The 15,267-nt window shown below is 38.9% G+C and overlaps 1 protein-coding gene across 2 annotated transcripts in view; it reads left to right on the plus strand.

Moving 5' to 3' along the window:
* lrp4 (low density lipoprotein receptor-related protein 4) overlaps positions 1-15,267 on the plus strand; it is a 92,635-nt gene that overhangs the window by 67,895 nt on the left and 9,473 nt on the right. For both annotated transcript variants that reach the window (XM_086071314.1, XM_086071315.1), the window contains exons 10-28: positions 449-583; positions 1,860-1,985; positions 2,597-2,827; positions 3,774-3,930; positions 4,357-4,574; positions 8,434-8,610; positions 8,846-8,971; positions 9,194-9,402; positions 9,803-9,884; positions 10,035-10,140; positions 10,226-10,427; positions 10,525-10,714; positions 12,100-12,231; positions 12,329-12,469; positions 12,558-12,644; positions 12,731-12,902; positions 13,061-13,223; positions 13,927-14,152; positions 14,918-15,221. In XM_086071314.1, coding sequence (XP_085927440.1) covers positions 449-583; positions 1,860-1,985; positions 2,597-2,827; positions 3,774-3,930; positions 4,357-4,574; positions 8,434-8,610; positions 8,846-8,971; positions 9,194-9,402; positions 9,803-9,884; positions 10,035-10,140; positions 10,226-10,427; positions 10,525-10,714; positions 12,100-12,231; positions 12,329-12,469; positions 12,558-12,644; positions 12,731-12,902; positions 13,061-13,223; positions 13,927-14,152; positions 14,918-15,221 — 3,184 coding nt within the window. The remainder of the gene's footprint in view (positions 1-448; positions 584-1,859; positions 1,986-2,596; positions 2,828-3,773; positions 3,931-4,356; positions 4,575-8,433; positions 8,611-8,845; positions 8,972-9,193; positions 9,403-9,802; positions 9,885-10,034; positions 10,141-10,225; positions 10,428-10,524; positions 10,715-12,099; positions 12,232-12,328; positions 12,470-12,557; positions 12,645-12,730; positions 12,903-13,060; positions 13,224-13,926; positions 14,153-14,917; positions 15,222-15,267) is intronic.

Here is a 15,267-nt window from a genome sequence, read left to right on the forward strand (position 1 = left end):
GTAACAATAAAATGAAGGCAGAAAATTAACATAAAATGTCTTTGGAATTGTCAAAAAGTCAGAAAATTCATTATAATAATAATTTTTTTAAAGTCCAAAAGAAAATGTTCCAAAACAAAAGAAGAAATCCCCCAAATTACCATAAAATGTCCCAAAAATGACAGAAAATTAATAGCAAAAAAGGCGGAAAAAATGTCAACAAAATAGCCATAAAGTGTCCCAAAATAAAGGAAGAAAAGAGGCCAAACATTACCATATGTCTATACTGTTTTGTTTGGTTGCTGACCCCCATTATAGGCACTATTAAATTCAACAACACCATCATAGCAGACTACAAAGAAGTGGGATATCGAAAAAGAACACAAATACTGTTGGGACATTCGTACACACTGAGCACACTAACTAAGTCAGTCTGCAATGTTTGTGATCCTTGAATGTTTCCATCCAGGTCCACGCTCCAGTGACGGCAACTGCAACCAGAATAACGGCGGGTGCTCCCAGAAGTGTCAGATGGTCCGAGGACTGGTCCAGTGCACCTGTCACACTGGATACCGACTGATGGATGACGGCAGATCCTGCCAGGGTATTTGTGTGTGTGTGTGTGTGTGTGTGTGTGTGTGTGTGTGTGTGTGCGCGCGTGTGTGTGTGTACACATTTGACATCGTTGACACACTAATGACTGGTCAGTTGTTTAGTTATGTTGTGTATCATTACACATTCCTGAAACCTGAGACATTGGGTGTTGAACAGCCAGATAAAAATAAATCGTGACTAATATATGTTAGTCAAAATGATAGTATGCACAGTTAAGGATTTAACAAGAAAAGAAAGTATGTCCAGAAACAATATAAGGAGTAATAAAAATAACTGGAGAGAACTATAAACATTGGGTTTAAGTTTTTTTTCTCTGTGTTTGGTCCTAAGATACGAGTTGGAATTAGGGTTGAACAATTACGGGAAAAAATAATAATCACGATTATTTTGGCAATAATGGAAATTATGTTTTGGTTCAAAACAAGAAAATGTTTGAGCATTTAAAAATATTAAGACCAATTTAAAAAAAGAAAAGAAAAAAAAAAAGAAACACTATAATGATGTAAATTCCTTTTGGACCAAACATAATTTAAAACAATATTTATTTGTTTATTTATTTATTTATATGTTGGCAAAAACCTGAAGTTGGAGTGCAGCTTGTGCACTGTGCAGTAGGACGATCATTTATTTTTTGGTACAAAACAAGAAAATGTTTAAACGTAAAAAACAAATAAATATTAATTTAAGACAAATACGATTCTTTGAAACACTAATTATGCAAGTTCCTTTTGGATGAAACAAAATGTATTCAGTTACTGTAGTTATTGAAAAAAATTTATAAAGGTGGCAAATGTATAAATTTAAACAACTCAAAAATTAATTTCAATAATGTCGTTTTTTTTACGATTATGTATATTATGTTTATTAATTGGAGTGTAATCATTGTAATTGTAATTGAATTTCGATAAAATGCACAGCCCTATTATTATATAGAAGTATTAAAAACATTGTTGATGAATGGCTTTTCATCATACTGAGGTATTTCTATTATTTTGTTTTCCTTATTTAGCTACATGTGCAGGACACAATATTTAAAACGCGTTAGTATGATGCCGTTCAGATTTTTTTTAAATTATAAAACTCTACTGCATGAAATCAAATGTTATGAAATGAAACAATGAAGAAAAAAATCCGTCTTTAACCACCGCACTATTCTTTAACATGACCCTTGATGAGAAGTTTTATTGTGACGTCTCATAGGCCCGCCACCTTTTCATTTTTTTTTTCATTTTTATTTATTTTTTTGCCTTTATGCCGTGTTCCAGATGTGGACGAGTGTGCCGAAGACGGCTACTGCAGCCAGGGCTGCACCAACGTAGAGGGCGGCTTCCAGTGCTGGTGCGTTCAGGGCTACGAGCTGCGGCCTGACAAGCGTAGCTGCAAGGCGCTGGGTAAAGATACACTTTACTCTCACTTTGACATGACACTGGCAAGTTTTGACCACAAGTTAAAAACTGTTGCACATTGTGGATATTTTCTTCGGTGGTAGTTATCCATTTGCTGGCTGCAGGGCCTGCAACATATTCCGAAGATTTAGTTTAGATGTTGGGAGGATTGAGCTGTTACGTCAGATGCTGCAGAACAGAGTTAAACCCACACTCTAAAAACAGTTTAGTCAAAAAATAACCCAACTATGGGTCAAAAATTGACCAATTCTCTACTTGGGTCAATTTGAACCAACTTTGAGTCAAGAAATGGGTCTTTAAGTGTAAAAGAACTCATAAATATTGGTCAGATCATTTACTTGGGTCAAAAAATTGTCATTTTGTATAAAACAACCCAGAAAGTTGGGTCAAATTGACCCATAAAGTGGATCGGTCCATTTTTTTATCCATAATTGGGTTACTTTTGACCCAACTGCTTTTAGAGTGCAAATCCTGACTGACTGCCAGTTATAATGAAGCTTCCACTTAAATGACAAAAATGATCAATGCGTTTCGCCCAAAATATTTCCATTCTCATGTATATTTCAGTCTTCTTTTTTTGTTTTGGATTTCCACAGGTCCAGAGCCGGTGCTGTTATTTGCCAATCGAATCGATATCCGTCAGGTTCTGCCACACCGCTCCGAGTACACGCTGCTGCTCAACAACCTTGAGAATGCCATCGCTCTCGACTTCCATCACAGCCAAGAGCTGGTTTTCTGGTCAGACGTGACCCTGGACCGCATCATGAAGGCCAACCTCAACGGGTCCAATGTGGAAGAGGTCGTCTCCACTGGCCTGGAGAGCCCAGGTGGGCGCCGCCGCTAACAAGATGGTGCCTCAGATACACGAGTCAATATCTTCATTTATCAAATATGTTCCGGCTGTCTTCTCCGCTAGTGTGTTTCTCGTTTTCTCTTTCTTTGCCACTTTACTAATACCTAGATATGGAACAAGTACTGTCGTTCGCTACTTGAGTAAAAGTACAATTACTTGTATAAAAAATAACTTTTACTCAACCAAAAGTAAAAAAAAGATGCTTTTTCTTCCAGGTCAAGTATTTTAATTGTTTTCATGCATTTAATTCACTCCCAGCCATTTTCACTGAAGCAACCCCCTTCACTCCCGGCTGTTTTACTAGATGTTGACTGATTTTGCAAGGCCCTCAGAATAATTGCTATAAAACCATGGAACCTACCAAAAGAAAGATTAGTCTCTTCTTTCATCAAGAAAAAAAGTATATTTCTATCTGTTTCAGTTTTGCAGTAATTAGTATTAGAATATAGCTAAGTTTCATCATTATTCACAAATCTGTTTAGAACTGTGGGGAAATGAGCCTTTTTCAACATGGCTCTGGTTGATCTCTTTTGCTCTGTTGCCACCTGCTGGCCGTTTTTGTAATAAACATAATTTCTTCAACCGTTTTTTTTTTTTTGCAGTTGAGAGGCTGCACCAAAGCCTTCTGTATGCTCTAGCATCAAAAAAAAAAAAAAGTATAAATATACGTCTTTGGGACAGAGGGAATGTATTTTTACAATTTTGGGAGCAAATTAGTTAAAAACAAAAGTGACAACCTTATTTTGAACATGTATGGGGTAGAAAGTACAGATAGTCACGTTAAAATGTAACTGAGAAAAGTAAAAAGTAGTCTAAAATACTCAAAAAAACGACTCAAGTAAAGTATTTGTACTTCGTTACTTCCCATCTCTGCCGATACCTGCTTTATACATTCAAACAGACCATTTTCTCTCAAACAGGCGGGCTTGCCATTGATTGGATCCATGACAAATTGTACTGGACAGACTCTGGGACGTCCCGCATTGAGGTGGCCAACCTGGATGGGACTCATCGCAAGGTGCTGCTGTGGCAGAACATGGAGAAGCCCCGGGCCATCGCGCTGCACCCTATAGAGGGGTAGGAGCTCAAACGCACACGCACACGCCAAGTGATTCGCAGCAGATGGTTTCACATGTGCACACTATCCTCTCTGGATGTGTCCCAGTTGTAGTGCAGTTCCAGAGCGAGGATTAAAGTTTGGCAGCACCGCAGTGCCCACAGGCAAGCGCCCTGTGTGGATGGAGAAAATATTTCATACAAGAAGCAGTGGCTAAGACTCCCTCCCTGACTTTGCTGTTTGTCGCAGTGGCAGGAAAAATGCCAAGCTAGAACTCTTGTCAGTCGTTAGGCAGTGATGCAAACATCTGAAAGTCGTCAACCGTCGACCCCGAGCACAGTTTCATTTTTGTCTATAGTGGCACAGAAATAGCATCTCCTCTCCCAGTGGTTTAAACAAGCTGTCTAATGTGGCATTGCTGTTTTTTCTGTTTTTTCATTCCTCAGTAAGATCTACTGGACCGACTGGGGCAACACGCCTCGCATCGAGTATGCCAATATGGATGGCTCGAATCGACGGGTAATTGCAGACACTCATTTGTTCTGGCCAAACGGCCTAACCATCGACTACGCTGGCCACCGCATGTACTGGGTGGACGCCAAGCACCATGTCATCGAAAGAGCCGACTTAGACGGACGCAATCGGAAAGCTGTCATCAACCAAGGTAAACAAATCAAATAGTGTTCCCATATGGGAGGGTCAAATATACTTTCACTGTAAAAAAATTAAAAATAAATTCAGCCGTTATGTGATTGTAGTTTAAGTGCGTAATACGTTTTCACACATCAGTACACGTTTTCAATTGTTAACGTATGTTCAAAGGTGAGTAACTCTGAGTTGTTCAAACAAAAAGATATCATTTGAATATGTGAACTTGACTTAATGTGCTATGTTTAAAAGTAAAATCAATACTTTAATAAACACTATCATCCTACAAGTTAAAAAAAAAAAAGAGGGCTATTGAGGATCCTTTATCTGAAAAAAACTATAAAAATATGGAACCTACAAAAGAAAGATTAGAGTCTCTTCTTTCAGGAAAAAAAGTATATTTGTATCTGATTTTGTTGTGCAGCAATTAGCATTAGAATATAGTTGAATTTCATCATTGTTCACAAACATGTTGAAAACACTGGCAAAAAGAGCTTGTTGCAACATGGCCCTTGTTGATCTCTTATACTCTGCTGCCACCTGCTGGCCGTTTTTTGTAATAAATACCATCGCTTTAAGCCACCTTTTCATGTCAGAAGCTGTATCAAAGCCTTCTGTATGCTCTAGCAAAACATAAAAATATACGTTTTGGGGAGTGAAGGACAAAGTATAAAAAAACGTATTTTCACGTTTTTGGGTTTGAATGAGTTAAGCATACGTTGGTGTATGCAAAGAGCTTAGTATCATGGTGAATGTTAATGGCCTAAAAAAAAATGTTTTTACAGTGTTGAGAAGCACATGCTGCCTGAAATTGCGCTTGAACTTTGAGACTTTTTTTTTTACACATTATACACACTCACACACACTTTATTGTACAACGTTAGACCATGTCATCAGCACAATATTTCCATGAAAATAAATATGAATGAGTCTTTTACTGACGTAAAAACACATGACACAAAGTACATGCACAATTTGTTGGTGACTAATAAATTAGGGATCCGGTAACAACAGATTAAAGGAAGCAGAATATCGATTCCTTGTTCACATGCCAAATTTCAAATTTAGTGCTGTGCAATGAAAGCAGTGTGATGCCAGGCCCCTGTACTTCTTTGCTATTTTGGTGGGGGCGGAAGTTAAGACACCTGAATGTGGACGTGTGGCTTAACACTAAATCTTACCGGAACAAAGATCAACAAACAAAAAAATGGTTGTGATCCAGTCATTCTTTGCAATCTTATCTTAACTCATTCATAAAGTCAAAAAAAAAAACAGTATTAAAAATTTGGGGCGACAGACAATTAAATTTTTTAATCGTAATTAATTGCATGACTTCACTCATGATTAATCACAAATTTTATATCTGTTCTAAATGTAAAATATTTCTTTTCTAGGTTTTCATACTTTTTTTTTTAAATAGAAATAGTTCAAATGAATTTTTGACGTTTATAGCCGTCAATGGCAGTGAATTAATTTGAAAGAAAAGATTATTAAAAATGAGGGGGGACAGGTGATTAAAATTGTAATCGTAATTAATCACATGACTTCACTTCTTAACTCCCGATTAATCACAAATTTTATATCTGTTCTAAAGTCTAGGTTTTCATACTCTTGTTAACAAAAGTGGGAAAAAATGTTAAATAGTAATAGTTCAAATGAATTTTTGACGTTTATAGCCGTCAATGGCAGTGAATGAGATAATTTGTGCCACCTGACAGGCCGAAAATGCATTTATAATTGGTAGTCTTCTTTTTTCTTTTTCAGTTTTTTTAAAGCACATCCATCAAGATTGTTCAAGTGTGTACTGTGAGGGGGTCAGCGTTTGTGTATGCGTGCGCGCGCCATTGTCCGTGTGAGCACTCCTTAATGATGTGTGCTCTGAGGATAAAAGGCTGTAATTGGCCCTGTCCGTTCTCCAGGGCTCCTGTTTGCTCAGACAACACACAGGACAAATGGGACGTGCGCGTGTGTGCGCGTGTCGGCTCATTTCTACTGGCCAGGCTGCAGTGCTAAGGAATGTTAATGAGTATCTACGTACACCTATAGTTGTGTTACATGTGTGTGTGTGTGTGTGTGTGCTTTATCTGGATGTGCACCAAGTTCCTGGAGCTGTACAGTGGGCGTGCGTGGCGGTTTAATCTTTTACCAGCGTACACACCTGTGGACCCCTCAGGTGGGGGCAAAGATGAGGGTTCTGTGGGGGCGTGTCAACTTGATCTCGCCTGAAGATATTCTGCACGGCAAAGACGCCTCTTTTACAATGAGTCGTCTCCGCCATGTGACACAATCTGTCCTCGGGGAAGTAGACAATAGAGAGCCCTCGACGAAAGGTCTTTGCAAAAAAAACAAAAAAGTCTTACTGTAGCCTTTGTGCTTTTACTAGTCAAGACCACACATCCCTTCCGCCTATGATCCAAGCAGATTTATGTCCATCTGGAAGCAATGCTCGCTACTATCAGTGATCAGTGGAGAGAGTGTGACAGATTCGCTCGTGGTGTGAGGTGCCACATGTAGGTTAAAGGGGACATTGCTGTGAAGGCTCGATGCGGCGGCGCTTGATGCCCCGTCGGCTCGCAGCTGCTCGTCCAGCTGTCCCGGGAAAGAACAAGAGCGGAGGGGATGACAAGTATGTGTTGATGACATGGAAGAAGGTGACCATGACAAAACGAGTTGCCTCTTTGGCTTTCAGTCATTACGTGGAGGGTAGAAGGGTGTATTATTCGGCGCCCTCATGTTATTAAGATAAGATCAGAAAAAATACAGGCAGCCACACACCTGGACCTCACAGAGTTGTCAAAAGAAGTTTTTTTTTCTTTCTTCTTCCCCCCCCCCCGGTTTGACACTGCTCATGCCTAAAATAAGATTGCCTACACTCAACATGCCAAAATATAAGAAAATGTTCACTTTACACACTAACTGAACATTCAGTTTGACATACTGAGCAGGAGCAGGGGCCACCATTTTTCATCAGTGCTACAGGGGGCCACATAGGACCACTCACTTCCTAACCAGGTGTATGATGAATATGCCATTTTAGATATGGGCAAAATATGTGCTGTTAATATATTCCCTTTTTCATTATGCATTTCTCAACGCATGTATAAAACAACAAATGGTTAAAAGAAGGTAAAAAAAAAGAAAAGAACTCCCCAGTGCAAAGAGCTCTCATGCATGGAAACAACAGGACGGCAAAAAACTGCTGAACAGCAAACCTTTGTTTGTCCTGCATTCAATATCAAATCTGACAAAAATTGTTAGGCCTACTCACATTGTAGTATAAAGAAACAAGGGCAGTATAATACCTGGTGTAAGTGCAACTAAGCCATGTCTGACATCTAGTGGTGAATGGTGATATTACAACTTAAAACTACAGTATTCTTAGATTGACTTTTTTAGATTTTAGTTTTTTATTTTATATTAATTTGTTTTAATATTTTGTGTTTTTTTCCGGTTATTCCAGGATTTCTTTCCCCATTTCTCCCACCATTTTACGTATAAAACATATGAAATCGTCATCACTGTTTTTTGAAGATTTTTATATATATATATATATAATTTTAAAAACCTAATAAAAAAAAGAAAATTTTCCTTTTTATTTATTTGTATTCTTATTTTTCTTTAATTAATGATCTGACTGCATATGGGCCCGCAGTTGCCCATCCTTGGTCTACAGAACTTGTTTTTGATACTGTCAGGACCAGAAATCCATGGAATACATTTACTTTGTCGCTCTGGCAACAACAGTTCTGATAGAGTACAATAACATCATCAGCAAACTGCAGTCCTTTAATTTTGCGTGTATTTTATGAAAGCGTCCGCTGCCCGTTCTCATTAAGGTCTGCGCTTTTCTGAGTATTCTGTCTTTTCCTCCTTAGGCCTGCCTCACCCGTTTGCCATCACTGTGTTTGAGGACAGCCTCTACTGGACCGACTGGCACACCAAGAGCATTAACAGTGCCAATAAATTTACTGGCAAAAACCAAGAGATTATCCGGAACAAACTGCACTTCCCCATGGATATCCACACCTTGCACCCCCAGAGGCAACCTGAAGGTCAGGACACAACTACTGGATGCTAGATTGAAGTTTGTTCATTATTGTCATCTTTGAGTATTATGAACTAGTTTCTCTATTGTGGGGCTAATTCCTCTAAATTAGCAACTTTTGTTTGTTATGCACAGTAATATTAATGTGTGAAATGTTTTCAGATTGGATTTAGAATATAACATGCGTTTTTCAAATAGGTATTTTTTTTTTTTTTAACTCTTTGTGTTTGATTCCCCTGTAGGAGGCAAGAACCGCTGCGGTGCCAACAATGGAGGTTGCAGCCACCTGTGTCTCCCTGGCAACAAGACATACACCTGTGCTTGTCCAACTGGTTTTAAGAAAGTGGACCACAACAACTGCGCAAACAGTGAGTTCTTCTCTTTGCCTTCCAATTAAATGGCTATTAAAGAGATTGTGTATTATGTATGTATTTAAGTAAATCAACCAGATTTTAAGTATTGTTGTACAGTAAATACAGTGATTTATGAGTTGTGTGCATTTGCAGTGTGTCAGTGTGTTGTTGTTTTTTTTATTGTTGACCCATTGTTAAAAATAGAAGACTGACAGAAGACCTTTGGTCTTTAATCAGGTCTTGACAAGTTCCTGCTTTTTGCCCGAAGGACGGACATCCGACGAATCAGCTTCGACACAGAAGATATGTCAGATGATGTCATCCCCGTGGCTGATGTGCGCAACGCCGTGGCACTGGACTGGGATGCCAGAGACGGCTACATCTACTGGACCGACGTCACCACCGACTCCATCAACAGAGCCCTGTGGAATGGCAGCAAGCAGGAAGTAAGCGGGAGTCGGTCAAGAATAGATGGATGACATTCTGCATGGTTCATTCAGTGCCAGGAAGAAGTGGCCTGGTGCAATACTGCCACCTAGAGATGGAGAAGTGATTTTGTATCTCGGTTGACTAATATTTTTGCCACTAACCAAAACTGCTGAAGAATACAGTTTATTTATTCATTTTATTTTAGATTTTATGGTTTTTATTCATTGCAATTTATTTTAACCCTCATCTGTAGCACTTTGAGATTTTTTTGAAATGTAAATTGCATTACAAATTAAATGTATTATTATTATTATTATTATTATAGCTCCATAACTTTAAAAAAAAATTACAACCAGAAATAACCCAATTCTAAATGAAGGAATGAGATTAAAAGTGTGGTTTATTCTGTTTTTGCAGGTGGTGGTGGACACCAGTCTGGAGAGTCCAGCAGGTTTGGCGATTGATTGGGTGACCAACAAACTCTACTGGACTGATGCTGGTAACCAACCCATTTCTAAAAATTTTATTGTAATTTAATTTTACACTATGAAAATTTTAATTTCATTTTTATTTAATTTTACACTATGACAATTTTAATATGTGACAGTGCTTTATCTAAAGTGTGGGTTTTTTTTTGTGTGTGTTACAGGTACAGATCGTATTGAAGTTTCTAATACAGATGGGAGCATGCGGACTGTACTCGTATGGGAGAACCTTGACCGACCCAGGGACATAGTTGTCGACCCTATTGGAGGGTGAGATGGTTGAAAAGAAATAATATTCATAATCATAATACTTTTTGTTCCAAGAGTTTCACAATTAGCCGCCTTTTCTCCATAGTTTCATGTACTGGACCGACTGGGGTGCCAACCCAAAGATTGAGCGTGCAGGGATGGACTCTTCGAGCCGCATAGTCATCATCTCGTCCAACTTGACGTGGCCCAACGGACTTGCCATCGACTACGAGACTAAACGTCTCTACTGGGCGGATGCTGGCATGAAGACAATTGAATATGGGAACTTTGATGGTTCTGACCGACAGGTAAGAGAGGCTTTTAATTCTACAGAAGTTGAAGCTAAATATGACTTGCGTTGTTTGGATAACTATTAATCTTACTTATTAATCTCATATTGTCCAGGTTCTAATTGGCAGTCAGCTGCCTCACCCCTTTGGCCTCACTGTACATGAAGACATGCTGTACTGGACAGACTGGCAGTCCAAGAGCATCCAGAGTGCTAACAAGCTCACGGGCTTGGGACGGCGCACACTTGCCGAAAACCTGGAGAACCTCATGGATATTCACATGTTCCAGAGACATCGGGAAACAGGTGTGTGTTTGTATGTGCGTGTGTGTGTATATGTGTCTAAGAGAGAGTGTGTTCACTTGTCCAATCAGAGCACTTCAGATTGGTGCATTGCATTTTTGACACGTTCAAAATAGAACTAAGCAAGCTTATAATTAGCGAGAGAGAAAAAGTATTCAATATTTACTTGTCAGCCACTGATTGAAACAACTTCTTTCATGTCCATGTCACTGTCACTCATCGCTTGCGCATTGAAAAATGTTGGCAAATCTGCTCTAAATTTGGAGTGCAGATCATTTCTTTTATGCTTTTGCTGTCAAGCAACAAATTTACCAGATTTAAAAATATATTTTTTATTTTTTATTTTCACATGGTATTATGTCAGGCCTGGACTACAGTCAGCTCTTTTCTACTTTATGTTGTAACTTTTGTCTCTTAAGCAGGGATGGATGGATCTTTTTCCTATTTTCTTTTTTTTTATATTATTATTATTAATTTATTCTAATATTTATATTATATTGCTTTCTTTTTATTTCTTTATTTTCTCTTGTTGTGTTATAATAGATGGCAGAGTAGATAAATAATCTTGTCATACATTTGAGATCTAATGTGCATTAAAACTAGTGCTGTCAAACAATTAATTTTTTTAATCGGATTAATCACATTTTAGAATTTTGATTATTAATGATTAATCACTAAATTTAAAAGGCTTGTGATCAACATTTTCTGCCCGCCAAATTTGAAGAGCACCTGTTATGCGTTAATTCTTTCGACACATTTTCAATCCACTGCACGCTGTCATCGTCCTGTTTTTTTCTAATCCGTTAATTAATTAAAATTAATAAAATGACCCTCATATTTTGACATGAACAAATATTCTGAACGTCATACACAAACATTTATTAAAATGCTTTACTTCAATGCATATAGTTATGTTTATTGTTCAAACACAACCTGCGCTACCTTAAAAGTAACCATTCGCTGTCAAGCTAAAGGATAATCTGCGGTCAAAATTAATAGTGTGATTAATCTGCATTAATACATGACTAATGTGATCATTTTTTGTGATTAATTAAAAAAATTATGTTTTAACTTTGACAGCCCTAATTAAAACATATTCTCATTTGTTTGTCGTACAGATATGGGTATGTACTAAATGTCCTGCTGAGCACTTAACAAAAGATAATAATAAAAATGAATATAGCCTAATTTAATGTTTGAGCTAATTCCAGGTAAACCTATAAAATTATATTCATCTATTTTCGACTACAAGTTTTGCTGTCTTTATCAACAAGCTTTTTCGCGTTGCCCCAAAACAAGCCACAACCTTCTTATTAATTTGTTTTTAAGATAACCTCAAAAGGTGCACTGTTTGTGGGCAGAGTCTGATTTTGTGTTTCTCCACTTAGTACACAACCCGTGTGCAGTGAATAATGGAGGCTGTAGTCACCTCTGTCTCTTGGCTCCTGCTCCCAAAGCCTACAGCTGTTCTTGTCCCACTGGCATCAACCTTCAAGGAGATGGAAAGACATGCACGCCTGGTACGAAAATCTTTTTACACACCACCCTCTTATTTGTGAGTTGTTGCAATATTTGAAAGAAAACAATCCCATTTTTCCATACCCAATTGTTGTACAGGGATGAGCAGCTTCCTGATCTTTGCGCGGAGGACGGACATTAGAATGGTGTCTTTGGACATTCCTTACTTCGCTGATGTGGTTCTTGCTGTCAACAGTTCCATGAAAAACACGATCGCTATTGGAGTGGACCCGCAAGATGGTTTGTGTGACTTCTCGAAGAAGTAAAATGTTGTGAGCTGAGCTCAGGTTTTAGACAAGTGGGTGATCAATTTTGACATCTTCTGTAGGAAAAGTGTACTGGTCAGACAGTACACTTAAAAGAATCAGCAGAGCCAACATCAATGGAACTGCTGATGAAGACCTCATTTCTACAGGTGAGGAGGACAGCTGTCCGTAACTCCTTTCAAGTCCAGCAAGCTTCAGTGTGACTTGATCCACCGACTTCTACATCTCTCTGCAGGACTGATGACAACTGATGGTCTGGCTGTGGATGCAGTAGGCCGAAAGCTTTACTGGACTGATACCGGTACCAACCGGATAGAAGTTGCTAATCTGGATGGCTCTATGAGAAAAGTTCTGGTGTGGCAAAACCTGGACAGCCCTCGTGCCATTGCCCTTTACAATGAGATGGGGTATGGATGCCATTGTTTTCAGTGATATTATATTTTTGGAGATAAATATGCTATGTTGACCTGATATTGGAATATCACAGTCTACTTCAGGACTGTAATCAAGCCTCTCAAGATGCACCTTGTTTTAAGGTTTTAACCTGTCTGTGGATCTCTTACAGTTATATGTACTGGTCTGACTGGGGCGAACATGCTAAATTGGAGCGCTCAGCAATGGACGGGTCTGATCGAGTGATCCTCATCAATAACAACCTGGGATGGCCCAATGGTCTTGCCATTGACATGGCTGGCGCACAGTTATTGTGGGCTGATGCTCATACTGAGGTGAGTGTATAATTTAGCGACAAAATCCAATTAATATGATATCTAAATCAAGTAAGAAATAAATAATGTCTTAACCAAGCCAGTTTGTATCAGGTTCAGTCAACCTAGAACTTTTAATGAACAACAGATAAGGAAGGAAGACAAAAGACGTAGATTATTTTGCTCACAAGGAGAACAGACAGAGATGTGCCCAGATTACAATCTCCTACCCGTTCTGAGCTCACTCTGGCGGGCCTCCTCTATTTATTGGGTATTTACTAGTTACATAGCCGTTGCTGCTCTAAAGGGAAGGTGGAATACACAGCAGCAACCATCATGGATACAAGAGTCATTGTGCAGATTATAATACAGACGTCTTTCTTCGGCGCTGAAGGTTTCAACAGTCAAAATTCAACAGTTCATCCGCAAAGTGTTTCAACCGCTATCTTGTGATAAGGCACATTTCCTGTCCTGCAGCTGCTGGAGCATCCCACGGGGCTCTGCTCTCCCCACAGACAACTCCAACTCACATGATTCAAAACAAGGCCACGCCGCTGAACAAATGCTTTGCAATACTATAAGAGCAAATATGGGATAACTTATGTACATTTATTATTTATTTAGTTTGCTTAGCCTTTACAAATAGTTTCAAAATATGGGATAGAAAGACTACATTGATTTTAAGTAAATATTGACATCTTAACTACCTTCTTACCTTCCTTAGCGCATCGAGGCTGCCGATCTGAATGGCCAAAACCGCCACACCCTTGTGACGCCAGTCCAGCATCCGTACGGTTTAACCCTCTTAGGGTCTCACATCTATTGGACTGACTGGCAGAGCCGCAGCATCCAGCGGGCAGACAAGTATTCTGGCGACAACACTATTACTGTTCGTGCCAACCTGCCGGGCCTGATGGACATTCAGGCTGTGGACAGACAGAGGGCTCTGGGTGAGACAGACACCTGGCATTTATACCTAGCATCTTTATATATGAATGCACCATGGGAAAAAAATTCTTACGGGAATTTGTTTTTTTTTACAAGATTTTGAGTGTGTCGGAATGTTTTTATCCATTCATCCATAAAAACATTGTTGAGGTAAAAGGTCACTTGTGGCGAGATGTCCTGGCTCACGATCTCTCTCATCATGAAAAATTTGAGAGCCTGTTATGATGTTGGTGTATGATGCTCATGCGGTTATTATGCTTATACCTATGTTTTGTTTATGCCGTTACTATGTCCTTTTTTATCATGACGGTAGATGATGATGTGTTAGCCACTCATAGTTTGTCGAGTTTTATACCTTATGATGAGAATGTTGAGAGTTGCTATTAGTCAGTATTAGTTTGCCTAGTCACTCGTATTTTATCATATAGGCTTTATTCTGTCATATAGAATTGTGTATTGCCCTGCTAAGAGTTTCTGAGTGACACCGATATATTATTATTTTATGTCCTTTATGATAACAATGTTAGATAATGATTTTGGCCACTCATCGTTTTTTGAGTCTTATGCAAATCTCCCTTATGATGAGAATGTTGTCAGTTGCTATGCTATTAATCACTATTAGTTTGCCTAGTCGTCACTTTATTTTATCATATAGGCTTTATTCCGTTAGAATTGTGCATTGCCCTAACAAGAGTTTCTGAATGACACGGTTATGTTATGGTTATGCAGTTACTATGCCTACTCATTACCTCCCGTGTCCTCCTCAGGATTCAATAAGTGTGGCAGAAAGAACGGTGGCTGCACTCACCTGTGCCTGCCTCGTCCCAATGGTACTTCCTGTGCTTGTCCCACCGGCATCCTGCTCAAGGGAGACGGCAGATCATGTGACGACTCCCCCGAAACCTTCCTTGTCTTCTCCAACCGCGTCAGTGTACGGAGAATCTCCTTGGACACGAACGATCACACAGACGTGCACGTACCTGTGCCGGAACTGCACAATGTCATTTCACTAGACTATGACAGTGTAGATGGAAAACTGTATTACACTGATGTCACCTTGGATGTAATAAGGTACGAGCCCAAAATTACGAATAAATAAATAAAAATAAAAATAAAT

This window comes from Leptonotus elevatus, chromosome 3 (genome assembly GCF_054856555.1).
Source record: "Leptonotus elevatus isolate MCC_2025b chromosome 3, RoL_Lele_1.0, whole genome shotgun sequence".
Lineage (NCBI taxonomy): Eukaryota > Metazoa > Chordata > Actinopteri > Syngnathiformes > Syngnathidae > Leptonotus > Leptonotus elevatus.